General features: G+C 37.4%; 3 protein-coding genes across 8 annotated transcripts; all 3 read right to left on the bottom strand.

Annotated features, from left to right (window-relative positions):
• Positions 1 to 5,762: 5,762 nt before the first annotated feature.
• On the bottom strand, positions 5,763 to 8,293 carry LOC126627946 (BAG family molecular chaperone regulator 7-like). Its single transcript, XM_050297521.1, has 3 exons — positions 7,502 to 8,293; positions 6,960 to 7,250; positions 5,763 to 6,235 (listed from the first exon to the last, which is right to left on the bottom strand). The coding sequence occupies exons 1-3, from the start codon at positions 8,165 to 8,167 to the stop codon at positions 6,011 to 6,013; spliced, it is 1,182 nt and encodes a 393-aa protein (XP_050153478.1). The 5' UTR covers positions 8,168 to 8,293; the 3' UTR covers positions 5,763 to 6,010.
• Positions 8,294 to 15,973: 7,680 nt separating this feature from the next.
• Positions 15,974 to 18,031, bottom strand: LOC126627950 (uncharacterized). Of its 3 annotated transcripts, XM_050297528.1 has the most exons (5): positions 17,685 to 18,031; positions 17,219 to 17,381; positions 16,828 to 16,877; positions 16,566 to 16,729; positions 16,236 to 16,332 (listed from the first exon to the last, which is right to left on the bottom strand). In XM_050297528.1, exons 1-4 carry the CDS (start codon positions 17,808 to 17,810, stop codon positions 16,595 to 16,597), a joined length of 474 nt encoding a protein of 157 aa, XP_050153485.1. In that variant the 5' UTR covers positions 17,811 to 18,031; the 3' UTR covers positions 16,236 to 16,332; positions 16,566 to 16,594. The 3 variants fall into 3 exon arrangements, with proteins under 3 accessions (XP_050153484.1, XP_050153485.1, XP_050153487.1); XM_050297527.1 differs by lacking the exon at positions 16,566 to 16,729 and having other exon boundaries at positions 15,974 to 16,332; positions 16,789 to 16,877; positions 17,685 to 18,016; XM_050297530.1 differs by lacking the exon at positions 16,236 to 16,332 and having other exon boundaries at positions 16,572 to 16,733; positions 17,685 to 18,026.
• A 2,361-nt stretch (positions 18,032 to 20,392) lies between these two features.
• On the bottom strand, positions 20,393 to 25,508 carry LOC126627944 (E3 ubiquitin protein ligase RIN2-like). 4 transcript variants are annotated; one of them, XM_050297515.1, is made up of 14 exons: positions 25,359 to 25,479; positions 25,132 to 25,217; positions 24,442 to 24,882; positions 24,005 to 24,082; positions 23,743 to 23,829; positions 23,523 to 23,644; positions 22,992 to 23,088; positions 22,784 to 22,889; positions 22,430 to 22,599; positions 22,194 to 22,331; positions 22,045 to 22,112; positions 21,708 to 21,938; positions 20,864 to 21,245; positions 20,393 to 20,772 (listed from the first exon to the last, which is right to left on the bottom strand). In XM_050297515.1, exons 3-14 carry the CDS (start codon positions 24,679 to 24,681, stop codon positions 20,716 to 20,718), a joined length of 1,776 nt encoding a protein of 591 aa, XP_050153472.1. In that variant the 5' UTR covers positions 24,682 to 24,882; positions 25,132 to 25,217; positions 25,359 to 25,479; the 3' UTR covers positions 20,393 to 20,715. The 4 variants fall into 4 exon arrangements, with proteins under 4 accessions (XP_050153472.1, XP_050153474.1, XP_050153471.1 ...); XM_050297517.1 differs by having other exon boundaries at positions 25,132 to 25,191; positions 25,359 to 25,478; XM_050297514.1 differs by lacking the exon at positions 25,132 to 25,217 and having other exon boundaries at positions 25,359 to 25,508.
• Positions 25,509 to 26,086: the final 578 nt, after the last annotated feature.

Raw genomic sequence — 26,086 nt, 5'->3', positions numbered from 1 at the left:
AAATGGTTGAAAGTTGAAAGAGTGCCAGCCACAGAATCAATAAAAACGTGTTGGCAGCGCCCTTGACAAAAGGGAAACCCTAATACTAAACAATAACAAAAATCAACAAAGTCCATTTCACTAATTAAAAATATATTGCGTGACTTAATAGAATTTTACAACATTTTACAAAAGTAAATACATATTAGATCCGACTGCATGCTATTGTCTATAGCACATGCACTTTTATACTACGAAACGTTAGATGAAAAAGTCCCGTTGAATATCACCCTGCAGAGCCTCCAACTACCAGTAATTTTTTGTGTATTTAAAGCAAAAACGGTCGTGTAACGTTATTATTTTATTTAAATTATAATACGTGAATTTATTTTTATAAGTGTGATATGTTAAATACACCAGTGATTTATAATAATAACAATGTTAAATACACCACATTAGCGGCGGATTTAGGATTTAAACCTTGGGGGTCCCAATATTAAAGGTTAAAGTTTTTAAGATAGAAACACATCACAAAGCGCGCAAACAAATTTTAGTTTATTTATGAAGTCATTTCATCGAACACTTGGTAGACTTATTGTCGTCATCTGAAGCATGTTGTGCAAACATCAACATATATCGACATTTGCCGAAATAATCTGATGAGTGCTATAGAGAGCATTTGTCAAGTTTTGTCGACACAACCTACCGAATGCTGCCTAGATATGCCTTGCAAAGATCACATCAAACACTTGGTAAGCTAAAATGGACTCATACCATACATTCAGAAAGTCCCTAGAGAACCTTCTCATTATTGTTTTCCAACCTTCAGGTGGTCCCAGGAGTCCAGGACCACCTAAGTCCCAATATACATCCGCCCTTGCACCACATGACTTTGTATTCTGAAAATTTTTCCTCAACTGCCACCTAACTATATGTTTGTATCTAATTTTTAATTAGTGGGCGGTTAATTACCCTTAATATAATAATGCATAAGTTTTCTTTCTATACTCCCAAGTAATTGCGTTTGTTTGACTTGAACCTAGTTGTTTATATACTTTAATACTTGTCCACGCAGCAAGCAACTTTAGAATCTGAATCTGCTAATTATAGTTTAATTAAGGTAATTAAAATGTAATTAAAGATGATCGCTTCCATCGGGCAATGAGTCAGTGACACGACTTGTGATGGGGAGCTATTTTGTTTTTAATTCACAAAAAACAAGACTACTTGTCTCAAAGTATGCTGACAATAATAAAGTGCACGTAACAAAATAAATATTTTTATTTTATGATATTATTTACTCTGTCAACATACATTGCATTTCTTTTTTCTTTCTTTTTTTTTTAGCCAGATTGGTTGAATGAATAATTTTGATTTTTGAACATATATTCCTTTCCTATATGTGTGCGTGTAAATTTGACCTAAACAATATCGAAGCCTGGATTTTTGACCGACGGCAAATAGATCGAGGTCAAAAGTGCGACAGTAATGTTAATTTTGGTTGCAAATTCCAGCATGGGTTGCTAGATTTTTCTGCAGGAACGAGATGATGTGAAATGTGCATAAACCAGGGGCTAGGTTTTCAGAAATTCAAACTAAAGATATTAAAAGGTTGTGCTGTATTGCCACGAGAGAAGTTTTGCTACCGACACTACGGTTAAATGAGGAGAAAAACTTATATAACATGGTTACACTGCTAACGTGGCGTCGCATTCTGTAAAAGTTGCTCTTCTAAATTAGACCTCAGAAGGTTTGATGGTTTATATATGAACTGAGTCTTCTTATAGTGGTCTTTGATTAGTTTTGCAATTTGATAAGTCTGGGAGGTCTCGGCCTAGGTTGATAGTTGCTTAGTTGTTTTGCCCTTTGTCACCGTGTAACCGGAGAAAAATTAATGGTTGAAGATTATGAGTTTGAAACTAGACATTAATCGTCTGTAAAAAAGAACTCGAAACATTATTTTTTGAGCAGAGATGCATCGATATAAATCAGTAGCGGAGCCAGCATGGGATTATTGGTTGTCCATAATACAAACATGCAACTTTAAAAACTCCATGTATATTTGCATGTGTATTATACTTGACTCTATAAATAGCCAAGGCAAATCAAATTATAACATCCTTCTCCTACTTCTTCTTTCTACTTTTTTTTTTGGTATTATCCTTGTCTTCCTTTTCTTTCTTCTTGTGTGCAACTCTATTGTGCCACCAAACGCTCGATGAAATGCCTCAGTTGAAAAACCTTGACAGACTTCAACATTACTCCATTGTTTCCTATAATCACAGTTGACAAACCTCTACATATCATATAGTAGTTGTTGGCACAAGCCTTCGGCTTGTGTTGGCAAGAATCGACAAGTTCCTACCAGGTGCTCTACGTAATGGTCTAATAAAGTTTTTTTGGTCAAAATCACGACCCCGTTATTTAAAAATATTGGCTCCACCACTGAATTAATTGGGTTTATACCTTGATAATATCATTTAGTAGAATAATAATGTTAACAATTACGGCAATTTTAGATTTGGCATGAAGTTAAATAGATTTGGTTTCTTTCTTCTGCCCTAAGCATCATAAATGTTAATAAATTTACATTTTTTAATTAAGTAGGTTTTCTTCCACATGAACCCTAGGAAATGTATGTAGCCTACAAAACCTAAACCCTATAACTTTTGTAACCTTTCTTCCATTCGCTTACACAATTTCTTAGCCATGTCCGAAACTGAAAGCCCAGACATCAAGAATACCGGTGGTGGCGTGCTGCTATTTCTGTTCGTGTTGTTTGCTGGCATGTTTGCTCTTGTAATGAGCAGAAGGCATTCGGAGTCGTACAAAGTCCCCGAATTCTCCGTCGACGGCGCTGACCTTAACCAATTCAATTACACCAAAGTCAACCATACTATCTCCTACAACCTTACCCTCAACGTAACCCTCACAAACCCTAACACAATAATCTACTTTGAGTTGAGTGACGTCCAAGTCACTGCACGCTATCAAAATAATAGGTTTGGTCCTGTTACTCTGATGAATAGTTCGACGACACCGTTTCTCCAAGGCCCTAAGAATACAACGATTTTTCAGAATGTAGTTGTTCAAGGGCACAGTAAGACTCTGTTGTTTGATCGGCAACCTATGAATGCTGACCAAATTTACAATATCGGCGTCGAGATTGCTTTCCGAGAAAAGTTTGGTAGAATGTGTGGCAAGGTCATCTGCAATCTAAAGCTTTACTTGATGAGTTTTAATGGGACATCTTGGGATAGGTACAACACTACAAAGTGCTCGGAAGTTTAATTTTTGTTTCTGCGTAAAAAATGGCCGTTGATTCGACCTTAGCACTGTTCTCTTTTGATATTGTGAAGATAAATACCATTAAACTAATAGCTAGTGTGTAAAGTGCTCCAACGTTTGCCTCGTGTAAACCACAATTTTCAACTTTGACATTTTGAAATTGGTTTTTACTTTCCTAATTCTGACTCTTGAGACAATGCCTATGAGTTTATGAGACTGTTTTCTTCATGAGATTTTGGGTCAAATATATAGGCCTAAACTTGGGCTTAGCTCCATGCCTTGCCCAACCTACACAATGTGGAATGCAGGTATTTTATTTCTTCTACAAAATTCAAACTTCCATCTTATTTCAAACCAAAACCACCAAATTCCATTGGATTATTCCAAATGAGGTGTTCTACTCTACATGCTTAACTTGGTCATGCATGTCAGTGCCCCAAAGGTCAGGAGAGAAACTCACATGATCATAGTCACCATTTTTCTCTCTTATCAGAGCCAGGAGGATCATAAGGATTCTTCAATCACATCCGTTCATCGTATATTATGATGTCAGAATTGTTAGAGATATGTCAACAATCTGTGATAAATTTATATATGCTAATAAATAATAAATGCGAACAACTAATTAACAGTGTATGAATAATGAAATAATATTAAATAGAAATATTGAAGATCGAGACTTGTGTACCGTAATGTCCTTGAAACAAAAATTCTATCCCTACTCAGTGCTTGTAGTTCTACGGACGTCTCCTTCATCATGATTCAATGATCAAGTTAGAATTCCAGCACCGGAAAACTTCACTTCTGGCGAATTTCTGTGTGGTTCTCTCATAAAGGATATTTGTGATTGTAGAAAAAGAATGTTGATTTTCTGTATTCGAAATGTCATGCATATGGATGTATATATAGTCGGTGTATGCATGTTCGCAACAGGTATGAGAATGAGATGTGTCTGTTGGGAGACATCTTCTCCAGAGAGGTGCTTTGCTATCTGCGTTCTTTCATCACTCTTCACAGACTTCATCTGAAAGGATGACTCTGTTGATAAAAAATAATAAAAAATAAACAATAAAATAAATTTGAAATTAATTAAAAATAATTAATTAAATCAGAAAATAATTAATTAAAGAATAAGGCCCGTATTTTGATAATTAATTATATATTAATTAGCACACCCCAAAGCTCAACCCCAAGGATGAGCCAAATTTTATTCTCCAAGGTCCATCACTCTAATCACTTTCTATAAGGAACAAAGCCTTATAAAGTGAGGAAACCTTTTTTGGTAGTGACCAATGTGGGACAATGAAATTTTTACTCAAAATTTCCAACAAGAAATTATTGTAAATTTTTTTATTTAAAATTGAATATAAACAGTAGCTGACAAAAACTGATTGCACGATTTACGATAAACAGATGTAATTGGAGGATTCCTTGAATCCTTACAAAGAGGATCCGGGCAAAGGATCCTCACTCTTATAAGAGGGTTCAACATTTTCGAGATTCTGTCAATTCCATCACATAGGCGGAACTTTACTTACGTGGCAGGGGAACATATAGCGATCTTGTCCTTGTCAACAGTACGTGTAGAAAACTATATGTTGTAAGCAACTATATTTCATTAATCATATGAAGGTACAAATAATGCACGAGTCCAACTATACAAAGAGTTCCAATTTCTCCATAAATACTTCCAATATTATCGCGATAATACTTAAGTACTTACTAGAGTTATTAGATAATTAAGGAACTTGAGCTCCGTGATGACTTGGACTCGAAATTTCTATGGACACTTCTTGGTATTATAAATGTTTCATCGAATATGTCTTCTCGGATAAAAACCCTAAGAATTGTACGTAGCCTATAAATCATAAAGTAAACCCCATCTCTTTTGTCGTGATCTTTCTGCCATTCACAAACATTTTCTTAGCCCCGCCTGCAATCGAAAGCTTAGACAGCGAGAATAACAGCGACGTCGGGCTGGCATTGCCGGTCGCGATGCTTGCTTGGAACAGAAGGAATTCGGAATCAGAGTCGTACAAACTCTTGAATTCTCCGTCAACGACGCTTACCTTAACCAATTCAATTACGCCGAGATCAACCATACTCTGTCCTACAACCTTGCCCTTAACATTACCTTCACAAACCCTAACAAGATGACCTACTCTGAGTTGAGTGACATCCAAGTCATTGCATCCTATCAAAACAAGAATTTATGAGATTGTTTATATACACAGCCTCATGAATTAGGAAAAATAATTGGGCCAAAGACACAGGCCTAGCCTGGGCCTAATTCCATGGCACCCTACACAATTCTTCGGAGCACATGTACTTTATTTCCGTACAATTCAAGCCCAATCTCGTTCCTCTCCACTCATAAATAAGAGGTCTTTATATTCATCTCTTCTAGAATGCGAGTTCGTGTACATAATGTGCTTTTCAGGATATGTCAAAAGCTCTGCCAAACATGTTATTCAAGGTAGTTCACAAAACAAGAATTATCTAAGATTTCGAAAACAAATATATAACGCAGCGGTTTGACGATAGAAGTCTAAGCACAATGCAGGAAAACAGACTTACCCTTGCTAATGGAGAATATCATGCAGTTTTTAACTTAATACTCATGAGAAGAAGCAAATCCTTCAAATTCCTCAGCTAGGTTACATCTCTCTAGTAAGAGCTACAACAAGAAAACCCCCGAAATGGCGGTGATCGGTGGGTACTACCGTACACTCACAAGCGTGACTCAAAGTTTATTAGAACTGCTCTCTTCACGTTCAAGCATTTGGACAACTTGTGCCACTCCTTCAGCGATTTCCCTCTGAATGACACCATCCGGCATATCAAAGGTCCTCCGCCTCATGGAAAGTGATTTTCCGGCACCAGCAGGCTGGGGGTCAACCACCTCAAGCATCGCTTCAAGTTCATCCACCATCGACCTCTTTGCTGAGCGCACCATTACATCAGCACCCTAAATACAATGCAAATTGTCAAAACTCCATTACAGTTACTAATTTTACGATTCCCTTGACATGGTAGCAAAATAAGGGAAACCAAGGAACCTAGTGTGCCGGTCATCAGTGAAATTAGAAATTTCTAAGCTTTCTGTGCAAATGTGCATATTTGTGCATAACATGAAGCATGGTTTGTCAACAAGTACTCTATTGCGGCAATTGGTGATCCGTTTTCATCAGACGATCAAAGGATGTTTCATAACACTATGTTCTCACATTTGGAGAGAAAATCGATTGACATACCTTCAGAGAACATTTTGTAGAACTCAGTTTTATGTTAGGTAATATCTTCCTTGATTATTGCAGGGCAGCATTTAGTATTAACTATTAAGGAACCGACATGACATTGATACACTCCTTTTGACCAAATGAAAGTTCAATTTATGCTGGAAAGACACAAAAATTCATAAAGAACCACCATCAATTGTTGAATGTTCTTCTCACAGAGGTGGTGGTAAAGAAAGGTCAAACAATAACGTAAACGAAATGATATTGTTTCATTAATTTCAAACTTCAATCAGGAATGAAATTTATCTAATCGTTTAAAATTACGAGTTTGTACAACCAGAACATGCATCAACAATGGCAAGCAATTTTACATTCAAGTTACTTGAATCATATACGGAAATGAGTTTTGAGCTTCAAAAATATAAATTCAAAAACACTGGTAAGGAAAGTTACCTCAATGGCATCAACAGTGAGAAGCAGGACAATGATTCTTTCAGTGAACCTCTGACGCTCTGCTGCATCATGGGCAACACGGCGGCGGTAAGAGAAGTTATTGAACAATGCTCTGAGCTCTTTCAACTTGGACTTGGCAACAGCGAGATCGCGAAGGGCCCTAAGAACCTGTGATCTGCGGATCAGATAAGCTCTGAATGTCATCTGTATCATCATTGCTGCATCTTGAGGAGACAACTCCTTCCTCTTGCCCCTCGCATTTCCACTGCCTCCAGCTCTCTTTGCAAAAGCCTACAAATACAAGACCTCAATATACTATCGTGCCCTTTTCGGTCACAAAGGCGCAACCTTTCCGTTGCGCCAAGGCTCGCCCTCTTCGCATTACCATTGATAAACAAGCTAATCAATTTAATTTCAACTGAATCAACTCAAGAACTAATCCCAGGGTTTAAAATGTAATTCCACATTACGATTGGTAATCCACCAGCTTAACTATGTTTAAGCGGAAAGGTTGAACAGCTTAAAGTGTAATTTGAAATTACCTGTCTTAGAACGACAGCCCCATGATCAACAAGCTCTTCAATCTCCACCAGACGCGTGCTACTCTCTTCCTTCTTTCCCTTCTTGACCTTCGTCTTCTTCTTCTTCTCCTTCTTCTCCTTCGCGTCGCTACTGTCACTATCACAGCCATTCGACGCCGTGAACGAGTACTTCCGCGAGATCTCTCCCTTCCCCTCAATCTCAGCCGTCCATTTGTACTTCTTCTCGGTTTTCTCCTCGGTCTCCTTCTTCTTAAGCTTTCCTCCCTTGATCTCCGTCGTCCACTTGTATTTCCGCTCGAGCCCGTGCTTCTCCGGCCCCTTGATCTCCGCCGTCAGAGTGTACTTCCGATCCCCGCCCGATTTCACCTTCGCCAGCCGATCGAACCGCGACTCCAGCTCACTGACTCGGTCGCTCAGGCTTTGCAGGAACAACTCACCCCCGAGCCTCTCGACTCGCTGAATCATCCGGTACGAAAGAAGCGACGGCGTTTTGATTGGTGTCGGACTCAACAGCTTCAGCGCGTAACCGAGCTCGCAATCCTCCTCAACATCTTCGAAAAACGAAGGGAAAGGTAGGGTTTTGGGAGCGGCGAAAATGGAGGTCTCTCGGAGAAGAAGCGGCGGCGGCGGGCAGTAGTAGGACTCGACGAGCTCTATCCTCCTCATGGTTCAATTGAGTTAACTCGGCACTAAATCACTGAGTCAGAGCGAACGAGTTGGTGGAATCTGTGATGTGATCTGTGGACGTTGAGAGCCGCTGATTAAAAGACGAGTAAAAGAGGAAAGGCGACAAATTTGTGAAGAGTACGAGGGATGGGTGAAAAGGTAAAAAGGTGAAGAGGATAATGGGAAGGGTAGAAGTGGAAATTCATGTGTGCGGGACCAGCTGGTGTGAGGAGGTTGGCGACTCGGATTGAGACGGAGGAGGATTCGCCGCGTAATTGAGTGGTGTGAATGGACGGAAATGGGCATGCGGGGGTGAGGAATTTACAGGGACATGAGAATAAGGGATTTGCTGACTCAGCGGACCGCTTTCAGTAGGGGAATAATAGTGGTGGGCACGTGCGATTTCTTACCCCACGTGATGAGGCTTTCGGCGCCGCACGTGAGGCTTCTCTATGGAATGGAGTTTAAAATTGGGCCAGGCTTTTGAAACTGAAACTTGGGTTGGGCTGCCTAACCAAACAATCAAGCCTGTCCGGTCCACTACCCGAAATCCTCAGCTGCAATAAAGGGTATAACTGTCATTTAAAAAAGGAAATAAGGACGTGGGTTTGAAGAGAAATTTTTCAATGTGCCGTAATACAGCCCGGCACAATATATATTATAATATAATTGATTGAATTTTTTTTTAATTTTCAACTAATTATATTATTACCCATTAAATCGGCTTTTCCACACTAAACAATCTTTTGGATCACTACGTCAAACATCACCCAAAACCTCAACCGCCACAACCCACGATCTATTCCCAACTAAAACCTCAATCGCTTTTAAGTGGACCGCCACCTTCTCCCACCACAATCACAACCCTCCCGGTCCCTGAACACACAGCAGATCAACGATGACGAAGAAATACAGAACTTTGCGGAAGAAACTGAAAGAACTGGAGTCGCATCTCGAAAGCGTGTTATCTCTTCCACCAGAAGAGTCGGCGGCCGAATGCCAACTTCAACACTTCGCAGACATGGCGCAGAGGCTGAGTTTTCTCGAGAAAATGCTGTCGGCGGAGAAAGCGTCTGGCCCGTCGAAGCCCAAGCACTTGGAGCACATGTCCCGGAGGATCAAGGAACTCGGTAAGATACTTTTCGAGTGGGCGGACAGTTTGGGATTAACCTCCTCCGCCATTGATTGTGACCACGTGCATGATGATCATGAAGATGTCGGCTCGACGTGTTCTTGCACCGAGTCGTGTTTGAATGACGACGGCGATGCCGCGGACGATGGCGTAAGTGGGTTGTCATCGCCGCAGCGGTACCAAGACCTAGAAGGATGTTATGAAGAGAAAGAAGAAGAGTACAAGGAACTGCCGGTAGTTTTGTTTAATGCTGATCGTGAGAATTGTAGACAAGTGATCGTGGAGGAAAAGGAAGAGACTGCGATGAAAGATGAAGGAGTAGTTGCTAAGCTAGTTGGTGTGAAGAGATCATCGGAAGAAGGAGAGAGGAAGAGTGGTGGGAGTAATGGAGGCGTTGGGGTGGGGATGATATGTGGGGCGGTGGTGACAGGGTGGTTCCTTGGGATCGTTTCAGCCGTCTTGGCGGGGTTGTCTCCTGGAGGTTTCCTGTTTCAATGTGGATCACATCAATATGGGAATTTTCTCACTCCTACTTAACCTTTTTCACTTGTTTCTTTATTTCTGTTTTGGTAGTGCATTTACCTACCTTCTGGATATCAATTTAAATTATGCTGTATTAACTAATAGTTTCTTCCTTTAATTAGGGTTGTGGATGGTAATTACTCAATGTATTGAGTGTTTATGTGATTAGTAAGATTTCTATACGATCATGTCAATGAGGTTTGCATGCATGTGATTTTGTCGGGTCAAATTTGCTTCGAGATCTTCTTCCTGCATCGAATTGCCACCATCTCTCCAATAACCATGGGATTTTTGGAACTGTAAGTATTTACCTTCATTAGTTTATTGGAACGAAATTCTTGTTTCAAAAAATCAAATTATAAATTAGAATTGAGTAACGTTAGGGAGATCACATTTTTGTATCATATTTGTGTACCACATGCAAGTGATGCACAGAACCAACATCTAATGAAATAAATTCATTAATTGACGTGACGTGTGCACATTACGTGAAATGTAGCACAAAAATGTAATCTCCCAAGCATTTTCCATGAGAATTATAATTAGTGAGAGTTCGATTTCCTTCAGCATAACAAAAACAAATGTTAAAGTCAGTCTCTGATGAACCCTTTGGTTTAGTATGAGAAAGCATAATAGCAAATTAGCAACCAACTGGTGTTTACTACTACAACATTACAAAAGTCCCCGTCTCGATCTATATATATATATATATATATATATATATATATATATATATATATATATATGTTTCAACTATATATTCATCTAGCCATAGCTGGTATAAACCCTAGATCACGTCCTTGGTGTTGAATTGAGTAGTCTGGAGCTTGAAGATCAACAATGGTGTTTTAGAGAGAGAAGTTGTAAGCACATAATCTAGAGAGAGAAAGGGAGATCGAAGAGAATGAGAGAGTATTTCACTGATATTATTTCTTCACACACTCAATGGATACAAGGATTTCCTATTTATACTAGTTACATTCCTTACACAGTAAGCAAACTGATTCTTAACAAAACTAACTAATTATTAACAAACTTAAACTCTTATCAGCTAATCTCTTGACAAGTGGCATCTTCTTGATCGCTGAATTGATCTTGACTGTCTATAGCTTTACATCCCCCTTTAATACATATTTGGTAGAACCAAGCATGAGATTGGAACAATGATACTGAAACAAGGAAATCGAAAGACCTTTGGTGAGAATATCAGCAAATTATTCTTTGGAAGACACATGTTGCACTGCCAAATCTCCTCGAATCACTCGTTCTCGAACAAAGTGATAGTATATTTCAATGTGCTTAACCCTCGAATGAAAAATTGGATTAGAGGACAAGCCTATAACAGATATATTATCACAGTACATCAATGGATGAGTACATAAGGGAACTTGTAAGTCACATAGAAGCTGTCTTATCCATGACAACTCTACAGCAGTTATAGCCAAAGCCTTATATTCTGCTTCAGTGGAAGATCGAAAACCTGTGTGTTGTTTCTTGGAAGCCCATGAAATGGGACTAGAGCCTAGATAAACAATATAACCAGAAGTGGATCTCCTATCATTGGGATCTCCTGCCTAATTAGCATCACTATATGCTTGTAAAGACAACTTTCCAGACTGAAAATATATGCCATAGTCAATAGTACCACTACGATATCGAAGAATTCGTTTGACTGCAACTACATGTGAATCCATAGGAGAATGCATGAATTGACAGCACTGATTTGCTGCAAAAGCAATATCTGGTTTAGTGAATGTCAAATACTGCAATGCACCCACTATACTTCTATATTGTTTTGGACTGTGATAGAGTTTGCCTTATTCATTGAATAATCTGCGAGATGGAAGACAATGAGTAGCACATGCTTTTGCATTTTGCATATCAACTTTGGCCAATAAATCCTTGATATACTTTGTCTGAGAAACAAATAAACCAGAAGATTGATACTGAATCTGTAATCCCAGAAAGTAATTAAGATGTCCCAAGTCCTTCATATCAAACTATTGAGTTAAAGCCAAGATCACTATAGATATATCACTAGAACTGCTTCCAATTAAGATTATATCATTAACATATAACAACACTACAATACCAAGATCACAGTGTGTTTGACAAATAAGGAAGGATATGTAAGTGATTGTTTGAACCCCAAACGTGGTAAAAAAGCTAGTAAACTTCTCATTCAAAGCTCTTGAAGCCTGTTTTAAATCATACAATGACTTTTTTAGCTTGCTAACAAAGTGAGAAGGATGAATAGGACTGAGAAAACCTGGAGGTTGAGCCATATATATTTCTTCATTCAACTCCCCATGCAAGAATGCATTTTTTGTCATCCAATTGTCTCAAACTCCAATTAAACTAAGCTGCGAGTGCAAGAATTAACCTCATTGTGGTTGGTTTAACCACTGGACTAAAAGTCTCATTATAATCAATCTCCTCCTCTTGACTATATCCCTTGGCAACTAATCTTGCCTTGTACCTGGAAATGGATCCATCTAGCTTCTTCTTGACTTTATACACCCACTTACAACCAACTAGATTTTTACCACTTGGAAGAGGAACAAGATCCTAAGTTTGTATAGTATGTAGAGCACTGATGTCATTATGCATAGCTGCTTGCCATTCTGGAACTTTACTAACAACTTTGCAGGTAGTTGGCTCAATAATAGAACTCTCAAAAGTATGTACAGTGGCTGAAAAAGCTTTCTTCTTAACAATCCCACTCTTAAATCTAGTCTGCATTGGATGAAGAATAATTGTAGGTACTGGAAGAACAACTGTGAGATTTTCTGGTTGAAAATCAGGATCCACAAGGATGTGGGACTGTGTAGTTGTTGTATATTTTGGAGATGTAGACAAAAACTCTGAAGCACTAGATGAGGAAGTGGGGATTGGCATGGTATTGAACAACCTTGGGGCTGAAGTTAAGACATTCAAAGACTCTGAAGCTCTAGTGGGTTCACTAAAATACTCTAAGGCTCTAGGGGTTGATGATTTTGATGATGCAGATGATGATGATGATAAATGAAATGTCTGTGACAATGATAGTGATGGAGATGATTGAGGTTATGAAACAACAATATTAGTGTGTGTAACTAAAGGAATAACTGAAGTATGAGTGTGTTGTGACATAGATGGTGATAATACTGTTTGGAGACTAAATTCATGTAAGAAAAGGTATTCTCATCAAAGAGAACATGTCTAGACACATAAAATCTCCCTGTGTATGGTTGGAAACAAATGTAGCCCTTGTATTATCCTGCATATCCCAAGAAAATACATTGTGCAGTTTTTTTGTTGAAGTTTGTTTGTATTGTATGTTTTTAACAAAAGAAAGCAGTTGCAACCAAAGGTTTTTAAGGTTTTTAAATGTGTTAAAGTAGGGGTTGTGCCAAACAGACAAGTATATGAAGATTTCATGGACAAGGTAGTGCATGGCATTCTATTGATTAAGTATAATGAAGTAGCACAACCATGAAACCATAACTTTGAAGGTAGTTTGGAAGTTTGCAGAAGTGTTAAAGCAGTTTCAACAATGTGCCTATGCTTTCTCTCAGCAAGGCCATTTTGTTCAGGAATATGAGGGCAAGATTTATGATGTATGATGCCTTGGTTAAGTAAAAACTGTTTGAAGTTATTGCTGCAATACTCACCACCACCATCACTTTGGAATATTTTAATTGTAGTTGAAAATTGAGTAAGTAAGAAAGCATGAAACTGCATAAATGTTTGAAACACCTTAATGGAAATATCCAAGTAAAATTGATACATTCATCTATGAAAGTAACATAGAATTTGTAATCCTCAATTGACAATGTAAGAGAAGGTCCCCACACATCACTGTGAATGACTTCTAGGGGTTTTACAGTCTTATTGGCAGGAAAAGAAAATGGTAATTTTGTGATTTTTCCTTCTAAACAAGAAACACATACATGCCTAGATTAATCTATTGAGAAATGAACCTGAAATTGGTTCAACATTCTTGCAACAACAACATTATAAGGATGGCCTAATCTGTTGTGCCACAGAGATGAATTGACTTGATGACTAATAAGGCAGTGATGTTGTGAAGGTAAGTGCGATGCTTTATATGCTTGCTTTACAATGTATGGAGGTATTTGGAATGGAATTGGGTATAATCTAACTCTACACAGTCATTGGAGAAATATTATCCCTGTGATATTGTTCTGAATCCAGAAACAAAACTCATCACATATAAACCTACAATGATTGTCTTTGCATAGCTGATAGACTGATAATAAGTGTTGAGATAACTTGGGAACATGCAATATTTCTTTCTATTCAAAAACACATTTAGAAGATTTTAAAATGGAAGAACTAGTATAAGATATTGGCAAACCTAAACCACTAGTTGTGGTTATAGTGTCATTGCCTGTGAAAGAAGTGCCAGATTTAGATTTGCCAAGTCTGATGTCATATGGGAAGTTGCACTAGTATCAACTACCCAGAATTGCTCATGTGGAGCAGAAGGTTGGTAATTGATATGCATGGCAGAGAGTTGATGGGGATGACCTGCCTTGATATGAGATATTTGCCCTATGATAGCACTGTATAGCAGAATGCCCAAATTTCCAACAAATTTGGCACTGCATAAGATAAGAAGAAATTGTGGTGGGAGAGTGTCTCTGAAAGTAATAAGAAGCAATATGACCTCTCTTGTTGCAAATTTGACAGGTTGTAACATCATTATCATGCTAAGAGCATGTGAAGACATGGGGTCTTGCAGGTCCAAGAATACTAGAACTGGTATTGAAGTTATTACCAGAGAACCTTCAACTTCCATAGTTGTTTCTGCCCCTATTTATTCCTCTAAAATTAGAACCCCTATATCTTCTAGAATTGTAAGCATTGCCCCCATTACTGTATCATCCAGAGTTGAAAGTAAGACCACCATTATTAAAGCCTCCAGAATTACCATTAGAATATAATGAACTACCAGTGTGGTACTGAGACAGTGAATTGTGAGAATCAGTCGAATTTCATGAACTGTCTGCAAGTAACAGACTCTTTCCTTTGGAATTATTGCCTTGAGCTAGCATAGCAAGCACAAAAGAACCAGTCAACTGAGAATTTTCAAGTGTAGCTTCTTCTGCAAGTAACTAAGCTCGAAAGTCTTTAAGAGAAATAACATTGTCTCTCATTCTAATTAATGTTCTGAAAGTATTGTACTCTTTTGGCAGACCCTTAAGAGCTATAATGACAATATCATCATCATCAAATGGCACTCTAGCAGTAACCAAATGATCACGGGCATCCGTAACCCTTTGCAGATACTAAGAGATTGATTTAGACCCCTTTTTAATATTCTGCAGCTCAATTTTCAGCTGAAAGATACTGGTTTTTGTAACAGTTGAAAAACGATCTTTAAGATTCATCCACATTTCACGTGCATTGGTGCAACCAATGATACAAGACATACTAGCAACAGACAGAGTTGCAATAATAAGTTGCATTACAGCACGATCATACATTTTTCAGATTTGATATGCTTCAGTTTCTATACCCTCAACATCATAATTATCAACAAAATGAGATGGATATTGGTGAGAACCATCCACAAAACTAGGAATTCCATGGCTTTCAAGAAGTAATTGCATTTAGTAATGCTAGACTAAGTAATTCGTATCATCTAGTTTGACAATCACATAAGTAGATACATTAGGAATTAAACTCGTGATTGGAGATTGCACAATTTGTAGTTGTGCAATAGTCACCATGTTGACTCAAATTTTGTAAGCATAAAAGAAGATCAGAGAAGATTTCTTGTAGAAATTAGGGTATTGAAGAACTTTCTTGATTCTTGTTCTTGAAGAAAAGAACAAACACAACTTCGCAGAGAAGATTATCACAGAAGAATTAGCACATATATTTCAACAAACATATGATGTGCAAAGATCAAAAGTCGAGATCAACTAAATTTCATACAATTTTTCTTATCAATGGAGATGATGAATCGCATACCACAGTGATTACAAGGATGAACTCAAAAGCAGAGACGATCAGGATCGGAGAGAAGAAACATTTCCCAGTGAGGATACCATGTTGAATTGAGCAATCTGGAGCATGAAGATCAACAATGGTGTTATAGAGAGAGAAGTTGTAAGCACATAATCTAGAGAGAGAAAGGGAGATCGAAGAGAATGAGAGAGTATTTCACTGATATTATTTCTTCACACACTCAATGGATACATGGATTTCCTATTTAGACTAGTTACATTCCTTACACAGTAAGCAAACTGATTCTTAACAAACTAACAACTCTTATCGGCTAATCTCTTGACAAGTAGCATCTGACAAGTGGCATCTTTTTGATTGTTGGATTGATCTTGACTGTCTATAGCTTTACACTTGGTAATTAACTTTTTCTGTTGTGAATGGGTGGTGTCGAATGTGGCGGGTTGTAATCTGTATGCACCACATTATCTTCTACTTTGTCATCACTATTGTAATTTACGGCTTCTTTACCAGATAGAGCTCTCCTCCTTGCTTCCTACATATACAACATATGCATACAAAACGCGTTAATCCACATATAAATAACTTTGATCTTTCTAATCTCTTCTGACTCCTTACTTATTCCATACATTTTTCTTGTGGTTACATGCATAAGATGATTGTTGAGAGTGAATTTCATAAATCGGAGAATTAAGAGACTTTGCATGTGTTTATAAGGATGTGGACCACTCCTCATATAACCAATTGATGTTATGTTGGAAACTTAACTTTTTTCAATTTCTGATCCTGACACCCAATTAATTAATTGCAACTCGCACATTCGACAATTCAAGCATACAGACAACATATCTTCCATTGTCACCCTCCACGATTCGACATAAAGAAAAAGATTGATCCTGATGAGGTCCCATATGCTCCTCGATCCCCCACATCTAGCTAGAAAAATAAAACCAATTAAGTAGTAAGACTCCTACATGTTGAATTTGATTACCTTTTTAGTAGTAGGACTTGTTGATTTAAGCAAACCCACCATGTGATGACCAGAAGACTCTACAATCTCACTTCCGGCTGGTTCCATCCCTATCAATGAAATGACAAGAAGAAGACCGATCACGTATAATACATCGATTGGTTAATATCTAAGGTTTATGATCAAAACTGGAGATCTCAGCAAGGTATAGATGCACAGGAATAGAAAGTGATCCTTGGAGATCTATATACTCGTATTTATAAATGGAGGAGGATAAAACATGCTACTACATAAATAATTTAAGCTCAGTTATGGGATGGAGGACGTGTTCTTGGTCTCGAATAATCTAAGTAAATCCCAGCACTAGTTTTTCCATGGTTCTTGACGCGATCAATATTGCGTGGCACAGACCAAGAAACTGAAACAAGAGGCTTAGTAGCTGGTAAAACACCTGATTTTTGTCCTCTGCTAGTGCACTTCACTTCCTTTACAGGAGTAGTAGTACTGGTGATTGCACGACCATGACCTTTTTCAGCTGCGTCATCTTCCTTCATAACGAATCCTTTACTTGAATCCATTCCAGGTGTTTTAAACTTCTCCAAAAGTAACAGACCCTGAAATTTTAACAGTTCCAAATACCTACGTGCATTAGTTTGTGAACTTTCATAGATTAGTTTAGCGTAAAAGGCTCGTTTAATAATCATTTTAGTTTTCAATTTAGTGACTGCACTGCAGCAAAACATTTTTTAGTTTTCAAATATTTGAAAACAAAAAACCAAAATCAAACCAAAATTTGAAAACTCATAAAAATTGTAGTTTTTGGTTTTCATTACTTTTCCATTTAAAAAAATTAAAAAATTAAAAATGAAATGATTATCAAATGGCTGGTAAGAAATTGAAACACAAAATTAACAAACCTTGCCGAAAGGTAGGAATGGTGCTCCAAAACCCTTAGGGCCAAGCCCGATATAGCGAGCCTCGCATGCATGCATCGAAAGAAACAGAAGAAAGATCGAGAAAAGAGAAGATAGGATACTCGACATGACGATGATCTTGAGATGGAGAATCAATAGCAGCAGCAAAGCAATTATATAAGGATCATTCAATTGCTTGTGAGAAGATGGAGAGACAGTGAGTGATGACGAGACTTATGCGGGAACAAAAAAGAAGGCTGTGGTGGCTTGCATCACTTGTCTAATTCTGGAAATTAAAACAAGGGCCCCAAGATAAAGACCTAACCCTAAACCCTCGCCAAGAAAACTGAGATCGTAGCTCCTAGATATATTAAGCCCCTAGATATATTAGATATGCTATATTTTGAAGCTTTCAAACAAACATATATATATGTTTGTGGACTCCGGACATGTATGAGAAAATTAAGCCACAAATGAATCGGTTTAATGTTAAAACCATTAGTTAACTAGTTTAATCGGGATTATGACCATTGTAGAATTTTAAAAAATAATTAGACAAAGATGCATGCATACTTCCTTCAGTTTGTGCAGGATGATTTGGACAGAGATCCTTTATAAAATATCGATCTTCTCATGAATTAATTAACAGTACAACATATAGTACTTTGTGCAAAAAGAGAAAAGTAGGTTTGTTGCAGCTGGGATTAGTCAAATCCTGTGTTATCTTCTGCACTTAAAAATTAGTTATACTGTATCACTTGTTTTTCTGTCACGCCTCAAAATCCCGAGCACATGATAGTGTTCGCCCGAATTCACATCGAACAAGATCTTGCTTTCCCGTCAAGAAAAAGTGTCTTGGTCCCAAGTAATCAGCACGGTATGATCAGTAAAATACAATTAAACCTTTGGAGTTTTGTAGTTATTCGAACTTCGAAGCATCGTCGTCAATGGGGGTTCATATAAAATTACAGAACCAAGGGGAATGTGTTGAGGGCAAAAGTAAATAAGTTGAGGCAAAAACTGGGAAGGCACAAAAGAAAATACACATGTTGATTTGTTTCCATCGAAAACCTTCTCGATTTTTTCCGTCAGATTTTCATGTTTGTCGCTCCGTGTCTGTTGCATGCATGCATGCTTTTTTACTCCAACTTTCTTACCTGCACAGAAACTTTAGCCTAAAACATTAACATAACGTCGAGGGTTAATTTAGTTTTAAGCTTCTATTTAACGTAGTTTAATACATTAACCTCCTTGGAAATTGGATGTATTATTATTTACCATGACATATGGAAACTCAGCCTACGACCAACTCCTCGGGGCTGCCGAAGAAGGAGAGCTCGTGAGAGACAGAAGGCACTGTTTTGAGTAGAAAAAGAGGCACAACGGGACATAAAAATGGTTGAACTACAGTAAAATGAATAGCTGCAATTGTCAATAATAATACAGACAACATTAACAACTCCACTGAAATTTGAAAAGGACCCTCAAAGTGAACTGAAAAACAAAATTCAGGTTAGATAATGACCATTAAAAGACAAAGTTTATAAATTGATTAGTGAGGAATCCAAATTAATTAGATTTGGGTCCAATAAATCAACATGGCTATTAGGTTACGTTCAGAATTATCTTTTCTCCACTTTTTTTTATAATCATTTTACATTTTTTGAACATTGGAGATAAATTAAAATCTTGTAATTTCACGCATCCTCTAATTCCAAAAAATCTACGTAATGTCTTCTAACAGAAAACTAATATACCTACAAGCAACATGTGACCCTAACTCAAGTAACAAATACATCAATGAATATTATATTTATAAGCAAGATATGAAACTTAACTAAAAGGTACAAAAAAGTAATATACCTACAAGTAAGATACGTTAATCTGTGATATAGATTGATTATATATAAAGAAGAATCGGTCATATAAGTACATAATTACAAATTAATGCATGATAATGGTTAATTATAAAAATTAAAATAAAATCTATGAATGGGGCTTTGAACAGGAAGAACAAGAACAAGAAATAACAAAAAACAAAAAACAAAATGAATAAGAAGAAATAATAAAAAGATAATTAGGAAGAAATTTAATTTTTATAAGAAGTCTTGTCATTAACGATGTTATTATTAATAAATAGAATCAGATATTGGATGCTATTGAGTTATAATCAGAATCATACGGTATATTTCTTTTCTTCATTGTTTGGCTAATGAAAATCGAAGAACACAATTAGGTAGGAAACTCAAAGCAGAAGAAAATCAGAAACTTGGGTCGGTTCAACCAGAATTTGACACGTGCAGCGACAATGGCCTGTTGACTTTGACGTTGGGAGAACTACCCGTCTGTTGTTTTGTTAACGGCGTTAGACAGAATAACCACTGGTGTTTGTGCTTTGGCGAGACAGCCCAACTCATGTCGTCTCCAAACCCAGCATTTCTTGGGTCGTCTCGCCGCCCATGTCGTTTAGCCAGCGTTTTGCTCTTTTGACTACTTTCACCTCCTGTCGTTCCACCCACATACGCACAAAATTTCATTGCAAAAATAAAATCGAACCATGCATCTAACCTTTGAATAAGTCGTATATGAATCACGATTTACCGCACGTTTATTATTTGTTTGATGTCTCTCCATTTCCATTTTTGATTAAAAATTTGTATCTGGTTCCATTTGTGCATATTTTCTCTATAAGTTATGAACCACAAGGGAGATTTCGTCTACGCACCAATTCGTGTGGCCGTGCCAACCGAATGGCCAATTCGAAACCACGTAGGAAACAATAATATGTTCATCTGTATACCATACACAACATCGAAAATTTATTTTTCACAGGGGAAGTACCAAAAAAAAAGAAACTACACTTGTGCCTCTTTTCCTTCTTTCCTCCGGTAAAAGTGATCCGGTGAGCTGCCTTAATGTACAATGTGGGTGGGGAAGCAGTCTCACAGAGGACGATCTGTGGTTTTTAGAAAACATCAACTGGTTTTCGAGGACTTGGGGAACACGTTACAACAAAAGAAGATACAACGCCTCGTCACATTTGGAGAAGATTATTCACAGTAACGGTAACTGAATTTGTTCGCTGCAAATCCTGTGGCACGTAATACATTACGGAAAGTACAATGAAAGTTTAAAAACGAGCTTCTATGGCAACCATAATTTGTCTTAGAAGCAAAGTGTACCTGGAAAATTAGGTCATCTGGCATATGAGGCAGAACTTCCCTCACTGTCTCAGCCATAGCAAGTATGTTTGCTAGGTTGTCATTCACAGTACGTGCGGGGGTCCTCATATGTAAATTTCGTGCTCCTCCTTGGTATCTTCCATCGTCTGCAGGAGGAATCGGTGGACCAGTTGCAGCAACCTGAGGGGCATTCATAGGCCAGAGGCTCCACGCACCATCTTCAAGGGCCGTGTGCGCATACGTCTCCCCTACAGATGCAAGACGCCTCATCATCATCTGAACTCTCCCCAGTCCAACAGATCCTATAGCCGTAGAAGGACCTGCCCCGTCAACTCCCTGGCTTGGCCAAGTATGCAACCAATCTGAATCCAGTCCGGCACCTCTACATGACATAAGGAGAAGCATGATATACATCATGTATAATAAATATGATCATATGTTTTTTTAACGAAAGTGCTTTACATGTGTATATTTTCTCACATATTTAATTTCTCGTATATCATCTGAGCAGATTCAGGAATATCAGTATAGGAAGACAAATTGTTTACTTGTTATTACATTGCAATCAAACAGTTTTAAGGAAAAAGCTACGAGGAGTGCCTGGTTTTGCATGCATCTATAAGGATTACGCAACCATACAGAAAGTATTATTATGTCTTCTCGTTTATGCGCTGGAATCTAATCACCCAATAAAATTTAGTACACCCGGCAAAAACTGAATAGAAATTTACCAAGTCTAAAGTGAAAATGTTAATCCCAGATTCATTTTGTAAAGACAAGACAGCAGCAAGAAGCAAAAGACAGGAAAGAGAAACTACAATACTTCCTAAATAAGGAAGTGTACCTCCATGGATCACCTTCCGCAGGGTTCTGAGTCTGATTGGGAAACACACCAGCAGGTATTGCATGTCCAGGAGTATTTTGTCGACCAAGTCCTAAACTTATTTGACGAGCAAGCTGCTCATCACTCGAAGTTTCTTCACTGCGGGGATGTACTTCATTTTCAGGTCTACCTACAAAAAGTGGCTTGCGACAAGTCGGACATGAATAGATCTCATTCAAACCTTGATCCAACCTGGAATCATTAATAATTTTCATCATTTTCTTAGGCATCGCATGCTCTAAAAAGAAAAATAAAATAAAAAAGAAAAAGGAAGGGTTTAACAACACATGCACCATACCAAGATCTCAAGCATGCAAGATGAAAAAGGTGACTGCAGTGTAGTCTTTTGGCCTTAGCCATAGGTTCCTGCCATTTTCCCAGTAAGTTCGAGGAATCAAGGGGAAACTGAAATTGTAACCAATTAAGGGGGAAGAAAACTAGGCATACCCTACAAATTGCACATTCATCATCATATGCCCGTAGTTCTTCAGATGTTGCATCTGGAAGTGCTGCATGAAGAGCACCTAAGGCTTTCTTCAGTTTGATGAACCCTTTTATACGTTTTACAATTGAACTTAGCAAGGCCTGCTCAATAATGGATCCTTAATTAGAAAGAAGATAGTATTGGGGAATCAAGTAAAAAGGAGAATGGATGTTCCAATAGAAAGTAGAATGAAAATTACACAAATACTTACACGTATGTTTAGAAAAAGGATTGCATCCACCAGATGGAATGCCATGCCATGAAACCACCAAATATGCACGTAGTGACCAAGGGCCATTAACAATGTGGCCATATCAAGAACAAAGCTCAAATTCCGAGTAAGACTGCCTTTCCATTCCAACAATAAACCTGCATTCAGCCAAATGAATATAGTAACGACAATCTGAGTGTACACATAGTACCCAATTTACACCCGACAACTCAAGTAAGCCTTTACCCATTTACAGGAGCAGAAAGAACAACGTACTTATAGGAACATCCTCAACAACCCCAGTTACAATATGAGATCGTAAAAGTAAATTTGGAGACCTACCAACTGCTGATGTATCAAATAATTTGGAACTCTCGCAATTTGAACTGTTCCATGCTGAATGATGGATCCATATATCAAGTAACTGAAATCCATGCACCAAAATAGCCTACAAAAATATTGTGGCAAGCCAACCAACCTGTCAACAAGCTTTCCAAAATTTGACAGAAAACATGATAAGGTTTCATGGACAAAGTTCCCAGGACATTACCTGCAATGTCTCAAATGCAATACTGAAAGGCTCAAATAATAACAAGAGAAACATAGATAAACCCAGTGTTTTATATATCACCACACACAGCCTTATCCTGCAAGCACCAAACAAAATATAAATATGAGGCATTTCTCAGTAATACGAACTCATGCAACAACAGAGGGTGCAAAACACAGAATCTTCATGAATCAATTAATAATTTCAGAATATTTAACAACTGATCCACTATAAGTTTTTTAATCAGCAGGTTTTGGGAATCAAAAACCAAAGCAGATTGATGATCTGGTCCTTGCAAATTAAAAACTTGACCTAGAAAGGTGGATTGTAGTGGTTTAAGACTGCTAGACAAACACAGGTAAAAAGATAAATAAAAGAGTATTCCACCCTGTATCCTGTGGTGTTATCTGTTAAGCACCAAAATGGACAAAATAAACTATCATGATGTTCAGACAGAAAAAAAAATATATTATCATCAAGTGACATGCAAGAGAGCTAATTCGTACTCCAAGAAAGGTGATAAAGCAATACCAGAAAATATCAACAGTCAGCACCAGCAATAACACTGAATACACACGAAAATATGTCAATGGTGTGGCAGAAGGGGATGCATTCAACCGTTCAAGTCGATCTCGAGCCAAAGCTTGAAACATCTATACAAGTACAACATGGAAAATATAGGTAAGAAGGTATACACTTGCTTTTATACTTCCATATACATCACGTTTTTCATAAATATTATGTCATATACCTTTAAAGAACAAAGAACAATCAACCAGACTGACCACAGGCCCGCATGATATATTGTAGGAGGAATGACCAGGGGTAGAAAAGTGCCCTGTTTGACATTCATCGATGTTCATAAGAAATCATTAAATAATACATATTAGTACATGACGTAGTTATTAAACAATATGTATTATAAAACAACCAAAACGGAAAGTTTATCAAGTTAAAGTAGTGATTCTCCTGGTAGCAAGTCAATTAAACTGACAGCAAATTAAAATATTCACCTTGTAAATAACATAATTGATAAGGCGTTCGATTAATTTGCGAGTTTCAGAAGAATACAACTCCACAAAGAATATAGTCTGCGAATTAGAAACAGACATCACAATGATCAAATCAACCTTTCTCAGACAAATTTCACATACATACAAAGAAAACAGACAATGGAGTAGTTTACTAGCTCCAAGATTGTTATTGCATGTTTGAATAATGGCATCTGGTATCTTAAAACAAACTGACCGTCTCTAGCAGACAGTAGAAAATTTGTTTCTTGCCAAAATTCATCAAAGTGGCACAACAAATGAAAGTAATACTAGAACCGTTAGCAACAAAATAGTAAATCACCCGTTCACTGTAATATAAACCCACTGCACTAGTTCATGCATCCATCAAACTTACAATTGTGCAACAACGGAAGTTTCCAGAAGAGTTAGAAAATTACCTTGAGACATAAAACGAGTAAAATAAATGCATTGAGTACAAAATTTGCCAGCAGTCCAACGGTAGTATAAGAACCCAAAAGCAGATCAAATACATGGCCAAAATTGGCAGCATTAATCAAATTCTCCGCAATTAGTCCATCCGATTTTAGTTTAACTAAAGAAGTTTCCGTCCACAACTGGAGGCCTGCAAAGCTTATCGCTGTACATGCCGCGGAGATGGCTATATACCTCAAACCCATTGGTAACAAATTCAACCTCCTTACCAAACCCCAACTCCAAAATTCTCATCACCACTGAATTAGCAAGATCCCTTGCTCATTTTGACCATATCTTGTCATTGAAATAAAAAATCGGGGCATAGACCTCAAGTTAGCTTCAAACACGACGGAGCATTAACTGTCAACAAACGATGGAAAATTCTCAGATTGAAACCGTATAACCTGCCACGAAAAAGCAACACTGATGAGCATTTTCTCAGAACAAAAATGACTAATACTACAATCAACAACAACGGCTAGAACCGGCTGTTAGGATGCTAAACAACCATTATTAATGAACGAATAACTCTTAAAAACTAGAACATTAGTGATCTTTTCAATAATTTTAGTAAAATTTTCGCAATCGAAACTATAAATACCAACAAAACGTGACAAATTGGAAGTCACCGAATGATCAAGTTGCATAAATACCTTACAAAATACAAAATCAATCAAAAGGAATCGGCTTTCTCCTCTAAATGCTATTAGGAACTGCCAAAACATAAAATTGAGAAGCCCTATCATTCGAAGCCATGAAAACACGGGTAAAACCGTAAAAAAACTTGAAATCAAAGGTGATTGAGCGAAATCAAGCAGAAATGTTCGAAATTTGGAAGTAATTAAATGATAAATCAGAAAATATTGGCAGAATCAAGGACCTGATTTGAGCTGAGACGTCGCTGACCGCTGCGTCGGTGGGGAGTTTCTGCAAATTTCAGCCGCGTCAGGGAGAGAAAGAGAGATGGATTTTAATTTTATTAATTTTGATTTTTTTTTGTTTTTATATTTTGACTAAAAGACAGTTTATAGGCTGGGTCAATTTTTGCGGGAGTGGAAAGCAATAGAAAATAAAAGAAAATAAAAAGCAAGCTCCCCAAATTTGACAATAAATAAAAATTCTTTCATTAAAACAAAAATAAAAAGATAAACTATTTTGATTACGTGTAAATAAAGAAAAACATATTTATTCTGTATCATTGTTAAAAATAATTCATCATGTATCACGACAAAAAGTATATTAGGTATAAAATGTTGAAAATTAAATATAATATATGTTGATACACAAAATCAGTGAAGACTTTGGTACAACAGAAAGTGTTAAGTTTGTGACATTCGCTAGATTGCTCCGGTCATTAGTGTGGATAAGTATGTAAATGAATAGAGACATGGAAACAAACACAAGATATACGTGATTCACCCAGATTGGCTACGTCTATGGAGTAGAGGAGTTCTCATTAATTGTGAAGGTTTTACATAAGTACATAGTTCAAGCTCTCCTTTAGTGAGTACAAATGAATGATTTAGTACAAATGACATTAGCCAATATTGTGAGAAAATGATCTCCTTTTATAGAAGAGAGTTTCTAGCCTTATTCTGACAATGACAC

This window comes from Malus sylvestris, chromosome 7 (assembly GCF_916048215.2).
Source record: "Malus sylvestris chromosome 7, drMalSylv7.2, whole genome shotgun sequence".
NCBI classification, from domain to species: Eukaryota; Viridiplantae; Streptophyta; class Magnoliopsida; order Rosales; family Rosaceae; genus Malus; species Malus sylvestris.
The sequence above is the reverse complement of the archived record's forward strand: the minus strand, read 5'-3'. Positions and strand labels throughout refer to the sequence as shown.